We start from the raw sequence: 13,727 nt of genomic DNA on the forward strand, positions 1-13,727 counted from the left end.
GCAATGTGGAAAGAGGATTTGGTCTCTGTTGTCTGGCATCGTGCAGAGAGAAGGTTATTATCGCTCTGATAATACCTCCCACTATATTAAATCTATCTGAATGGCCTAAAAGACCTACTAATGCGATGCATCTGTTGGTTGTTAGTGAGATGGGAAACATATGTTTCTTTTTTTAAATCATTATTATTATTCTAATGAGTGATTACGTGGTTATGGAGTGTAACCCTCTTATCAGATTATAACATATAAATTGGAAATGAAATAACAATAAAGAAGAGAGAGTGATATCAAAAAGGGTGATATTACAAAATATTTTTCCAAAAAGGGGGGAAAAAACAAAATACTTAAAGTCAAACATTTAAAGAAAATAGAATCAGTTGTGGTGTTTGAGCTGCAGGGAGCAGCAATGAGCTCATAGAGACTAAAACCCACATGTAACCAGCGAAGAAGAAAACGTCAACAGGAAGCAGGAAAAGCAGCTGTTGCTAAAGGTTAGCTGTGCTGTTTGCTCACTTTCTAAATATGTAACGTATTAATACACTTCTACTATTATTTTTCAGTGATTGTGCCGATTTTGCGCATAAAAGCGCAGTATTTTCATCAGTAAAGAAGTCGCTCAATGCGTAGAAATGAAAAGTTAGCAGCTAAATGAATGCAACTTTAGCTTTTACCATACAGGTCCAACAGTGGTGATAATGAAGGAGGACGTCAGACTAGTTTAGTAATACTAAAACATAACCGTGCAATAAAGTTTTTTTTTTTATCTATACATGTAGTTGCTGGTGTAACGTTAATCTCACAGTACGTCAATAAATTTGAGAGGTGCTAGCCTGTAAATATCACAGCAGTTAGCTAATTAAAATGAGCAAATTTGAACAACGTCTTTAAGAAAAAAATAACACTTTTGAGAGCCACAGAAGCACCACAAGGGCTCACAAGAATAGTACTATTGAGCTGTATAATCAAATTATAGGCACAATGTGAAGCTTGTACAGAAATAGCACAGGGATATTGTAGAAATAAAGTATGGCTAATAAGTAGGAGATGAAAACTTTAAAGCACACCAGTACAGTTGAACCAATGAGCAAACAATAAGAAATTTAAAGATGTCATGATTGAAGCATTACAATTACAGTAGGGTTAGTGATGCTATCAAAAGTGTGTAAAACTTAACTCTTATTCTGCTTCCTTAGACTACAACACCACCAACAAACCCTTTATCTTTACAACATATTTAATCTTCTGTATTTGCTTGTTCCAACGCTGTGTTGAAACTGTACATTACTCACACTGAGCTAAATGCTACCTTTTCCTAGCACATGTGTAATTAGTGACAGTAACAATAGCTCCATCCCATTTAGATGTCCCAGGTCCAAACCACCAATCCAATAAAACACTTTTTATGTACAGAGCGAGCAGGTCCTCTTCCACAGAGTCGCACCACCATGTTTCTACAGTGGCCCAGAATGGACAAACCAATCACTGGCTGTAGAGAATACCTTTCAAGTCATTTAAATGATGATAAAGTCGTGCAGAAAACTCAATACTAAACATACCAGCGGTCAGAATTGTGAAGCTTGTTCATTTACAGCCCCAACTTCCCTTAAATGGCCATGCAACACACACACACACACACACACGTGCACACACATACATAAACACACATTAAAGTAAGGTTATTCTCAGCTTGGCATTTTTCTCACAACACAGTGTTCTGTTATCATTTGAGCTAAATACAAATTATAGATATATGACCTACAGGCTGTGTGTGTGTGTGTGTTTAAGCTATTTTGGGTGGGCATTAAGAGCATTAATTGTACCCTCACATTGATAACTACATGACAGAAATCCAAGCATGTCTAAATAATAGGGGATCACACAGTCAAAGAGCCATAAAATACAATCCCAAAATCTGTATTCCAGGCAGGACGTCATAAATTCTAGGGCCGAACTGGTCTATAATCCTCTCAGTTTGTCGTGATGCAGGTTTGAACAACGAAATAATCTGATAAATTCTGCCACTACCGATGTGAATTATGATTATGAACATATAATCTCTAAAATAATACATTATTATGGCTGAATAAGCTTTTTTAAAACTGAGTAAAGCCCCATTTACAGCGGACCCTGGTCATATTTGGCAGGTTAGAAAAACATAATCAGAGACTGCACTCCAACAGCTCTTATCAAACAGCATACTTGGTGGCTGCAGGTTTTGGTGAGGACTGAAACCTGTTGAAAATGTCCTCTCTTCATTTGTTATTTTTAAATCTACAAACAGTAGACAAATCGGTTATCTTACAGTAGTGATTATCAATTGTCCATCACTGATATTGTGTGTGTGTCAGAAGAACTGTGGGTCCAAAGCAGGGCATCCGTGTCTCTATAAGCTCCAAAGCATTTTCCATCCTCCTCTGCAGGTCTCCAGCATGGCGGGCAGACGGGCTCTGAAGGCCGTGCTCATCGACCTGAGTGGAACTCTACATATAGAAGACACAGCGGTGCCTGGGGCGCAGGATGCCCTGAACAGGTAGGAAACAGCCCCCAAACCAGGGACAGGCAAAAAAAAACAGAGGGTCAAGAGTCTCAAGGTTTCTGCATGAATGAAACTGAAATGAAATTAAACGTGCACTGCTGCACAGTCATGCAGTGAAGTGAGAGATGTAGGAGTAGCTGCCATTGAAGCACACATATCTTCTAGGATTATTGCATCATTCATTCAGTTTTTGTGCTGTCAGGTTACGGCAGGCGTCTGTGGCTGTGAAGTTTGTGACCAACACAACAAAGGAGAGCAAGAGGAACTTACTGGAACGACTGCAGCGTCTCAACTTCAACCTCCAGGTGAAACACCCAGAGCCATAATTCATGTAGTCCAGACGCTTCTACTGTCATGTTAAATGTTAATGTCAGTGTTGCATTTCTCCTGCACTGAAGGTCAGTTTAATTATTTTGCTGTTTCTGACCTCCGGAGAGCCGCTTTTTTCCCTGACTTTGTTTTTGATCATGTGCTTCTCTCTGCAGGAAAAAGAGATCTTCACTTCACTGAGTGCAGCGAGGAGTTTGTTAGAGCAGAAACAACACAGGCCGCTGCTGCTGGTGGAGGACAGCGCACTGGAAGACTTCACTGGTACGGAGCTGTGAGTACGTGTGTGAGGCCCTGTGTCAGTCGACTGTTTTCATTTTGATGCTTTTTCCATTTTTTAATTCTCCTGAAACTCATTTGTTTCCGCAATCAAATCAAACAACCTGAAAATGAGCTCACTCGTTATTATTGTTCATCCCTCAATATTTTTCAGCGGCTACAAAACCCACCTTGGTTTTATCGCATCTTTTAAGAGGGTTTGTCAATGTTAACCCAAAGCATGAAATATTCAACTTGTAGCACATCGATCAATTTGTTTTAAGAGTTCACAAACCAAAAAGCTGATAACTGCAGTTGTGGCCGATCTTGACCTCTGACCTCCCTGTGAAGAGGGTTCAAGAAGAGGGAGTTCTCCAGTAGGGTCACTAGAGTATCACATAATTATTGTTCTCACTATTAGTTGGACTGAATAATCAAGACATCATTTACTTTCATTTATCTCTTAACCATTTAGTGTGATTAGTAATTTCCAAATTACAGGAGTCCTTATTGTTCACTTATTGTGAGCAGCACAACAAGAACCCAAACTAATCAATCTGAAATGATATATAATGAGATAAAGTAATACTCTTTGCATTTGTGAATCTGTAGGTGTTTGTCCTGAATGATCATATCCAGATTAATCTGCTAAACTAATCCTGCTGTACATAATAGTAACCATCTTTCTGCCTCTAGGCATTGACACATCAGAGCCAAACGCCGTCGTCATTGGACTCGCTCCAGATCACTTCAACTACCAGACACTCAACAAGGCTTTCAGGTGGTAAACTCATTCATCAGACACATTGTTCAGTCTGTCACAGAACATTTGAGTTTCAGTAACTGAAATGTTGTCCTGGCAGGTCAGACTGAGACAATTTGCTTTTTCTGTTTTTCCTTACGGTGCTTTTATTTCCTGAAAAAGTGGGTCTAAATCATCTGTGACCTTTAATGAGCTTGCTTTTTGAACTGATGAAATTGCAGAATCATTGACTTTGTAGTTCTTTTCCTTTTCCTTGGAACACCGTGTAAACCAGAAGTAAAAACAGAATGCAGTCATTTACAAACAAACTGTTTACTGACCTGAAGTTCGTGTGGTAACATCCTTTATCCAATCATGTGATCACAAAGTGGTGAACCTCGCTCCATCCTCGCTTGTGAACGACTGAGCCTTTCCAGGATGCTCCTTTCATACCCAATCATGATGCTATCACCTGCTACCAATCAACCTGTTTACCTGTGGAATGTTCCAAGCAAAGCGTCCTGACTTCTTTGGAATCCGGATTGGAAAGTGCAGCCTGTTAATCATACATATCTCTCCGCAGAATGATTCTGGATGGAGCTCCTCTCATCGCCATCCACAAAGCTCGGTACTACAAACGGAAGGATGGTTTGGCCCTCGGCCCCGGGCCCTTTGTGACGGGACTTGAGTACGCCACAGACTGTAAGGCTACTGTGGTTGGGAAGCCGGAGGAGACGTTTTTCACACAGGTTAGAAAGTGATATTATTGTGTGTTTCCACTTTTTTAAGCAGAAAAGAGAAGAGGCTTTTGTATTTATTTTTATCATAAACATACAGTTACTTGAAATCTAATTTTTAATTGGTTGAAATTGACCCTATGATATAATTGTCCAACTTAAGAGTCCACTTTTAACAAGTCAGATTTTCGTATTTCTTGTTTTTTTTTTTTTTTTTGTTTGTTTTGTTTTGTTTTTTTTGGTATTGTCTGAATTGATTTCCTGGTTATTAGGCCTCTCATTTTCATTTGGTTGTTTCCTTCAAATAGGCTCTGTCTGATGTAGGATGTAGCCCAAATGAAGCTGTCATGATTGGAGATGTAAGTATATTCTCAATTGTGATTCATCGGCAAGATTATAAAAGATGAATTTCATTTTCACTATTTTATACACAAGGGCACAGAGAGTGTGGGCTGTTGATGGGAATCAAATCTGAGACTGTTCACTCCAAACAGAAATGTCTTTTAAATATCTTATAATGTTCATTGAGTTTTTTTTAGAACAAATCTCAGTTTTCACTGTTTGCTAAAAATATTGTCGTCTTTTTTTTCCTTTGGAAATTCGACCCTTAATGAAATAAAACTTGACTGGGCAGATAAGTTCAAAGCTGGCGTGTTGCTGTTTTCACACAGGATGCCAGAGACGATGTGGGCGGGGCTCAGAACGCAGGAATGTTGGGAATTCTGGTCAAAACCGGTAAGAAAAAAACTCTTCCTCCAGTTTATTCTCGTTCCTCCGTCATTTTCACTTATTCTTCTGTTTTTTTCCCTTCCTGTCTTTACCTAAGCTTCACTGACAGCAACTGACTAGAAATAGTGCTTCTTTTCTTCTTCCTCATCTGTCTTTTTCTTCCACTGTAATGTCTTCATTATAACCTACATATCATGGTATTTTCTTGGATCTCATGACCTACAGTATTTACTAATCCAGTTATTATGATGATTGTTGTTGGGGTTATTCCACCTTCTCTCCTGTCATCTGTCAGGTAAATACAGGGAAGGGGATGAGAATAAAATCAACCCTCCTCCCCACCTGACATGTGACAGTTTCCCGGACGCTGTGGAGCACATCCTGAAGAACCTGCTATAAGCTGTTGGTATCAACAGAATCTTTCATTTGCACTTGAAAAGACTCCAGTCATCACTGCTGCAGACTGCTGGTGTTTTAACAGTCGAGGGAAGAGGTTTGTAAGTTGTTCCCCTCACCCCCTCAGCCTGAAAACTAACCATCCCATAAGTCTGTCCCAAAATCAAAAAGACACATTTACAGAAAAATGTCCATTTGAGTGTGGGACCACTTATCTCTATACGTCCAGTAAAAGTTAAGCATGCACTTCAGAAGTAGCCACCAGCTGTTGCCACAATAGCAAATGTCTTCCCATTATATACAGTGTAACAGTGTATAAATATAACTTTGAATAAAAAATAATCAGCTGGTAATGTTTGTTTATTATTCCATTGTGCTCATGATCATTGCACAGACAAACAAAAGGAAGAAAGAGTGTGTTAAAAAATAGTGGCGCCTTCCCTGCAGCAGGTGAGTTTGTTATGATGAGGCTGTTAGTATACAAGTCTTTTTTCCCCCTCATGTTAAAATATTCTGGCGTGTCAGACAGACTCGTACTGACTCTCCCAGGCTGCGTATTTGTCCATCAGGTAACAGGCCGAGGGTTTGGTGTGCTTGATGACTTCCAGGAAGTCAGCTGTTGTCACAGTTTCCAGCTGGATGGCAGGCATGTCAGTGTCTCCTGGGAAGAAGAATCCCAGTGAGGCTGCAGGGTTTCATTCAGGGACACTGGACAAAAACATGGCTTCTGTGTGTTTGTGTGTGTGTGTTGGTGTGTGTGCGCGTGCGTTGTCGTCGTTGTCGTCGTCGTCGTCGTCCTACCTTCCTGATGTGACTCCAGAGCATCAAAGATCTTGCGGACTGGTCTCATGGCGGCCTCCTTACACACCAGTCTTACATCAGAGCCTGAGTAACCCTCCATCCCCTGAAACACACACACACACACACGGTCAGACTGATGGGCACTGTGTTGAGATCGTACTATACACGACTACACGCAGATGTGAAGTAGATAAGCAATTTAACACTTAAACAGTTAAACCGTTTGAACTGTAGCACACCTTTGCCAGAGTTTCATAGTCCAGCTCAGTTCGTAGCTCCACCCCTCCTGTGGAGCTAACGGGAGGCAGCCAATGAGAGATCATGGCTTGGCGAGCTGGCGAGGAGGGAAGACTGACGAGAATCCTCTTCTCTAACCTCCTCAGCATGGCGTGGTCCAGTTCCCTGAGATGAGAGCAGGGACAGTTACAAATCAGATCACTTCTCATTCACATCTTGTCCAAATATCCTGAATTCCTCCTAATTTCCATCTACACAGTTACACAAAGATAAAGTACAGTATGTATGGGCCGTGTGTTTGTGATAAAGTATTACCACGGCAGGTTGGAGGCAGCCAGTACAAACACCAGATCCTCTGACCTCGCCAGTCCGTCCATCTGAACCAGCAGCTCAGTCTTCATCCTGCGACTCCCCTCATGCTCTCCTCTGGAAACAGACACACCATTCAATGCTGACATCAGTTTTGTCAGTGCAATAGATGCAGTCAGGAAGTTTCACAGGGGTGTAGTTGAGATCAAAACGAAGGCAGAGTACGAGGATGGGTGTTGTCCGACACATCGTTACTGAGTACTCATGTAATGATGTAGTAATGACTACTGAGTCTCATGGCTCAGAAAGTCATGTATTACTCTTTCATGAAAATACTCATCTGGATTCAGACCCTCGTTATGGCTAAATAATGTAAGTTAACTATTATATCTGAATTATATATTTTATACAAATGTCTAAAGAGAAAAAAACCTCCCTGTGTTCATAATTTACAGACATCTCACAGTGATTTATCTGTTCACCTGAAGCTATCCAGTCAAACAACTGGCTATTGCAGGGAGTGGCTTTTGAGCACTGGGGAACAACATTTCCATTGACCACACTTTACGGTTCTGCTCACCCCGTGCTGGTCCCTCTCTGACTCATCACTGACTCCAGCTCATCCAGGAAGATGGTGGAGGGGGCGTGGTACCTGGCCAGCTCAAACAGCACCTGCAGACATTTACACAAATCCCGAACTATAAACCGCAAAGTCGTAAGACACGCTTTGTCACCTATCTAAACAAAATGTGCCGTGTTCGACCTGCTGTATGTGTTGAAGAACAACCTACCCTGACCAGTTTCTCAGAGACTCCTCTCCACTTGCTGACGATGCTGGAGGCTGAGATGTTGAAGAAGGTTGTCTTACACTCCGTAGCCACGGCCTTTGCCAGCAGCGTCTTCCCGGTACCTGTGAGTTAGGTGGTCACATGAGATGCATGTCAGGAAGAATTCAAAATTTAATTCAATTCAGTTTAGGACTTAGTAAATTTGTTTTATTCATCAGCATTTACAGCACCGGGGGACTTACCAGGGGGGCCGTAGAGCAGCAAGCCCTTCCACGGAGACAGGATGCCTGTGAACAGCTGGGGGTACTGTCAAATATGAACACCACAGACAAACCTTTAGTAAATCACATCGTAATTCAATATAAGAATATTTTACAGCTACAAACATATTCTTCCACCAACAAAACACGCATTTCCATCCTCTGCAGCCCAATCAGAAGCTGAGCTGTGTGAAAAGAAAACTGATTCGCTTGATTTGGTAGCTGAGTCGGTGCTGCAAATACCACATACTGCAAGTTAGTCTGAATTTTAGGTGGCAAACAGAGGCTGAGTCAAATCACCAAACTGACCTTATACCCCAGAGAATGAATAATAATGGAGACAGAAGTTGGGGATTGTGGGAAGGAGGAGGTGCGGTGTTATTCAATAAAACAGACCAGCAGAACAGAGGACAGACACATCAGTCCTCATCTCCGTCTGTAAATGTCAAGAGGATGCAGACAACCTGATTTGTTGTCATCATACACATGAGAGAGGTCCAGGTGATGATGACAGAAGTGTGTACGTATTTTCTTTGTGTGTGCTTATGTGGCAGGTTTTATTTGTATGTGCAGTGTCTGAATGCTGCGGCAAAAACTGTGAGAATGTGGCTGTGTATATAAATTCTATGTGGCATAGCACATGTGGGTTACATCTATCTATCCATCTGTGTGTGTGTGTGTGTTACCATATTATCCCAGATATAGATTTAATGTCAGCCTAACAGACTGGCCTGACCCCGCCACCCTCCTTCTCTTTAAGCCCTTTAAAGGAGATGTATTCAGAATCGAAGACGGGCGGCCGGAGCTGAAATACCAGCGTGGCCGAGCAGCGGTCGCACCTTGATAGGATAGACGACGGCCTCTTTGACTAATCGCTTTGCGTCCTCCAGGCCGATGATGTCCTCCCACCGCACATTGGGGCTGTGCAAATAGATGTCCTTTCAGGGTGAACACACACACAAACACGCAGAGTGAGAAATGCACGTGGAAGATATCAGCTAGAAATGTGTGTGCACACACACACATATATATACACACATCCTGGTGCCATTAGGCTTGCGTAAATAGGTGTCCTTTAGAATGAAACATCAGATAAGGGAAACAGATAGAACCTGGGCCTTCATTAATACAACAGATCAATTGATTTGCAACACAGCTCTTCACTGCTCTCTAGTGGACATACTTGGTACCACATAAATCACTTTGAAGCATATTTTCATGTTCTGTTTAGATAAAATCAGCTCCACTACAGGTTTGTTTTTGAGCATGTGTGTTTCTTGTTTGTCGGTGTTTGCAATACAGTATTGGAGTATGTGTGTGTGTGTGAGGTACCATGCTGATGATTGTAGCCAGTTCACTCATCTCACTACTCAGTCCAGAAAAGCCACTGAGGGGCTTCAGTAGTCGTTCCTGCAACGCAGCATAAAATCACCATCATTAGTAGTGTAGTACTATTAGCGGATTTACTATGTTTGACCTGTTTGCTATCATGTATTTTGTGTCAAATGTCAAAAGAAATACTAAAAAAAAAATTAAAAGGGTATTTTTATTTCCTCCGTGTTGCTCAGCAGCTCCAGTGTCATTACCATGTGGTCTGAGTCACTGCCAGCTCCTTTGAAAGCATTATGGCTTGAATCTTTGCTGTCAGTCACCTGGCCCTGAGACAGGCAACACAAGATTTCCATGAACATAGCCATAACAAGAAGAAAATAACTAACAGCAGTGAAAGAAAGTGTACATATTTAGCAGTTTATTTGTGAGGGACTTGACATTGTCTGCTTTTCACATCTACCAGAAAATTAGACACATACAGGTGCAGGATTAGGTCTTGATGGTTTCTTGTTTTTATGAAGGGAACTCAAAGCAAAATGAACAAAGAAACAATATTAGAAAACGTTGGAGATTATTTGAGGAAAAAAATCATCACAGGTGACATTGATTAAATTTGGATGATGGGATGATAGTTTGATTGGATGAGGGCTGATAATGACTGAAGTGTAACCAAATAAAGCTCTTTCCCCCGCTACCTTTCTGTTCATGTCTGCGTCCCAAGCTCCACTTCTGAACGAGGAAACGTTGAGACCAAACTCTGAGGACTCTGGAGGAACAGAAGAACCATTCTCCTGGAAAATGAAACAGGGTCATCAGGATGTCAGAGCAGTCCCGTCTTATTCTAACACTCTGATCTTGGTGTTTATGATGTTTGGTGGTTAATGCTGTACATTTGCATGCGAGGCTGTCCTCTTGGCTCCTTTTCCAGACTGCGGGCTCTGGGACGGGTTGATTTTGGGGAGAGGCCTACTGGCTGAACAGGGACTCCTGAGGGACAAAGAGACACAGAGGACGTCTATCATTGGTAGGTTTTGTTTGACTTTTTAATTGGCTCAAACAAATTTTTGTGTTGTTTTTGTTGTGTATTTTATTTTGTTTATATTGTTAGCACGTATGGACTGGGTTTGAATATTAAGTCTTGAACATGAAATGTGAGAGATGGAGAGACTCACCTCTTCATTCCACCACTTCTTGCATTTCTGCTTTCTCCTTGACACAAAAAAACCCAATAGAAAATGTGAATTGACCATAATTGAGTTTGACCGAGTACATCCCAACAATTCTGAATTTAGCAGCGGTGTTTCTAACATTGAGCTGGAGATTTGATTTCAGTTTCATATACCTGGTTCTGCTGCTCTCCTGATGAGTTTGGGATATTTCTGGAACTTGACGTACTGATAGCTCTCGTACTCCATCAGCACCATCTCTAGATCGATGTTATCGCAAACCTCGAACCTCCTCACACCTCCATTAGTCTCCTGGTCCAAGGCCACTGCTGCGGCTACGTAGCTGGGGAATGGACACACACATGAGAACTCACACACACACACACACACACACACACGCACGCACGTTGGGAGGATCAAAAAGTAACACAAACAAGGTCAACTATGTCTGCTATGATTTTTGAGGTGTTAAGCTGATGAATTGCATGACACTTTCTGCACAGACAGACACACACACACCCCTCTACAGGCTTGTCACTATGAACCTGATATAAATCGGCACAGCCTTTATACTGCTGTCACTCACATAGCTGCTTCTTCAGCAACATGTATTAGAATTATAAATGAATTCAGAAATATCAAATATTTTGTACCCTCTAATTTGTGTTCTTTCACAAATTCAAGTTAAAAACATTTCTCTTTTCTTGCGCCTGTGAAAACCTTAACTCTATTCCTAATTTATCCTAATTGTGCTCTATGGTTCTCTTTTCAGTGTTCCAAGGGAGATAAGCACAATCAAGGCTACTTCCACTGTTTTATTTCTCTTATATGTACTTTCTTTTCATGATATTGTATATATGGATGTTCTTTTGCTTTCATATATGTCACACTGAATTGCCGATGTGAATGAAACATGCTACAGAAATAAATCTACTATTGATTTCTTTGCAAATTCAGCATTTTCTGCAACCAAGATGGAGTCTAGCTTTTGAAACCTGCATCACATCACACATCATCTAGCGGTCCTGTTCAAGAATGCCTTGGTGTTCAGCAATCAAACAAAACCTGCGCTTTCGCCTTTTACCTGCTTTAAGAAACTCCAGGTAAGACCACCATGTCATTCCCCATCAACCACCCATGTGCCAGCACGCAACTTCATACTGACCCTTGCCCCAGCAGGTGTTGGTAAATGAGGATGAGGAGGCTCTTCCTCCTTGTCTCAGTCCTTAGTTCATCCTGTTGGACAGCAACACGGAGTCCTGACAATCACTAACACTTCGGACACAACTATCAACAGCCATCACTGAAAGTTTGGGTCAATCAATGAGTGGTATTATCTGTGTTTTGATTAGAGATTTTTCACGGTACAATGACCATTTCAGAAGATATAACAGTTTCACAGTATTACACAATTATTATGATTGATGACGATGTTGATTACTGTTATTATTAGTATTGCTGTTATTATCAAGTGGAGACCATCATAGTGTGGAGAATGGCGACATATTGGGATGGAAAAGACAAATTCCCAGTAGAGGGCGACAAAATGCCACAAGTGAGACGCAGCACCTGACTGAGTATCCAGGCAACCAGTAGACGCGAGTAACTGTGGCTCAGCTGCATGCCAAGCTAGCCTGATTAGCTCAACGGCTCAATTGCTACACGTTTAATTGTGACAGTTTAGCGCCTACTTTCCGCATAATACATGTGTAACATACAATGACCTAGCCCTGGATACGTCATATAATCAGTGTAACGTCACTTGTCATCTAAGACAAATTAATTTGGCCATAAGCAGGGAAAACGTCACATGCCCCCCTACCAAGTATCACTGCTAGTTAGCTAAAAGTTATTAGCTGGCCAACAGTTGTCCGTCAAATCTGCGAGGAAACACATACGCACAAAACAAACTCCTCGTTCACTCACCGCCTCCCGGGCTTGATGGGCGATTTTCATAGCCTGGTATGAAAGCTCCATCGTGATTCTGTAGGGCTAGTGAGACCCAAAGCCTGTCACGTTTCTGATGTTCAGTCAGATGTTTGTGAAGTCCGTTCGCCGTGTCTCTGTGTAGGATATTAAGATTGTCCCCTCGGGGCTGCCGTACACACAGGTGTACTGTTACTGTTATGTCTGTAGGTGTGTAAATAGTACAACACTGAACAGCAACAAAATACTTGTAAACAACAATAACAGTACCACAGAACCGCAGGTCCTTCATTCCATCACCTGTCAGATTATTCAACTCTAGCACCACTTAGCATAAGAATGTGTTGTGTTTGACAATTACTATTTGTGCAATATTACATTTTCCGTTTACATTTTGCACAATATTACATATCATTTACTGTTTTGTACATTTTTTATTTTCTGTGCAATAGTAGTAACACTATTTATTATTATTTTTAATCTGAAGGCAGCCTACATTGTTCGTTTTCCACAGCTACTTGGGCAATACACACTTTTTACATATTTTTTTATATATTTTTTTCTACATACCTTATTTTTCTTTTATATAGTCAAATTTCAATTTGCTTGTATAATATGTACATATATATAGTCTACTTTTTATTTTGTTCCCTGTTTTTTTCAAATGTTCTCTATCTCTGCTGCTATTTTTCTTCCCGCTGCTACACATGCTGCTGTAATGCCCAAATTTCCCAGGCTGGGGATAAATGAAGTTGCATCTTATCTTAGAACTACTCAAAATGCAATCATAGTAAGTCTGTATTTATTAGCAAAGGGTCTGTTGGAAATTTACATTATTTATTATAAAATAATAAGATTAATTTAATAAAACAGCTTTCTAAATCCCTACTTAAAAAGCCAAACATGTTCATATGCATGCTTGTATTAATATAAGATTAGAATTGAGTGTGAGATTAGTTGTGGTTGAAAGCTCTGGAAAAAAGGGGGAGCGTACTTGTGGTTTAAGATTTATTTATTTATCTTATTTATTATTATTTTTTGCCAAATAAATAAGCAGTGTGTGACCAGTAATTCATACAAACAAGTCTGAATATTGCCATCAGGGGTCATGTTATTCTTATTGTTATTATGTGAAAAGACCCCGATACAAACGTTTCAAAGTGATGTGATACTGAATGTGTCC

The 13,727-nt window shown here is 40.8% G+C and overlaps 2 protein-coding genes across 2 annotated transcripts; one reads left to right on the forward strand and one right to left on the reverse strand.

Moving 5' to 3' along the window:
- Nucleotides 1-460: 460 nt before the first annotated feature.
- Nucleotides 461-6,069, forward strand: hdhd2 (haloacid dehalogenase-like hydrolase domain containing 2). Its single transcript, XM_041960604.1, has 9 exons — nucleotides 461-491; nucleotides 2,421-2,530; nucleotides 2,739-2,841; nucleotides 3,022-3,127; nucleotides 3,818-3,902; nucleotides 4,447-4,612; nucleotides 4,909-4,959; nucleotides 5,272-5,335; nucleotides 5,625-6,069. The coding sequence occupies exons 2-9, from the start codon at nucleotides 2,430-2,432 to the stop codon at nucleotides 5,726-5,728; spliced, it is 780 nt and encodes a 259-aa protein (XP_041816538.1). The 5' UTR covers nucleotides 461-491; nucleotides 2,421-2,429; the 3' UTR covers nucleotides 5,729-6,069.
- Nucleotides 6,070-6,246: 177 nt separating this feature from the next.
- katnal2 (katanin p60 subunit A-like 2) lies at nucleotides 6,247-12,595 on the reverse strand. The gene is made up of 16 exons (XM_041960524.1): nucleotides 12,545-12,595; nucleotides 11,784-11,854; nucleotides 10,795-10,961; nucleotides 10,625-10,661; nucleotides 10,343-10,439; nucleotides 10,148-10,243; nucleotides 9,707-9,778; nucleotides 9,453-9,530; nucleotides 8,960-9,058; nucleotides 8,103-8,166; nucleotides 7,864-7,982; nucleotides 7,653-7,744; nucleotides 7,079-7,189; nucleotides 6,766-6,928; nucleotides 6,527-6,629; nucleotides 6,247-6,386 (listed from the first exon to the last, which is right to left on the reverse strand). The coding sequence occupies exons 1-16, from the start codon at nucleotides 12,593-12,595 to the stop codon at nucleotides 6,247-6,249; spliced, it is 1,560 nt and encodes a 519-aa protein (XP_041816458.1).
- Between the last annotated feature and the right edge of the window lie 1,132 nt (nucleotides 12,596-13,727).

Source organism: Chelmon rostratus, chromosome 19, assembly GCF_017976325.1.
Source record: "Chelmon rostratus isolate fCheRos1 chromosome 19, fCheRos1.pri, whole genome shotgun sequence".
NCBI classification, from domain to species: Eukaryota; Metazoa; Chordata; class Actinopteri; order Chaetodontiformes; family Chaetodontidae; genus Chelmon; species Chelmon rostratus.

Bases quoted from the DNA above. Each gene is read 5' to 3' on its own strand.
- hdhd2 (XM_041960604.1), top strand. From the start codon at position 2,430: ATGGCGGGCAGACGGGCTCTGAAGGCCGTGCTCATCGACCTGAGTGGA. The intron at 2,531-2,738 runs GTAGGAAACAGC...TTGTGCTGTCAG, and splicing joins GCGCAGGATGCCCTGAACAG to GTTACGGCAGGCGTCTGTGG. The intron at 3,903-4,446 runs GTGGTAAACTCA...ATCTCTCCGCAG, and splicing joins ACACTCAACAAGGCTTTCAG to AATGATTCTGGATGGAGCTC.
- katnal2 (XM_041960524.1), bottom strand. From the start codon at position 12,595: ATGGAGCTTTCATACCAGGCTATGAAAATCGCCCATCAAGCCCGGGAG. The intron at 8,167-8,959 runs GTGCGACCGCTG...CATATTTGACAG, and splicing joins CCGTCGTCTATCCTATCAAG to TACCCCCAGCTGTTCACAGG. The intron at 7,190-7,652 runs GTGAGCAGAACC...GTCTGTTTCCAG, and splicing joins CAGAGAGGGACCAGCACGGG to AGGAGAGCATGAGGGGAGTC.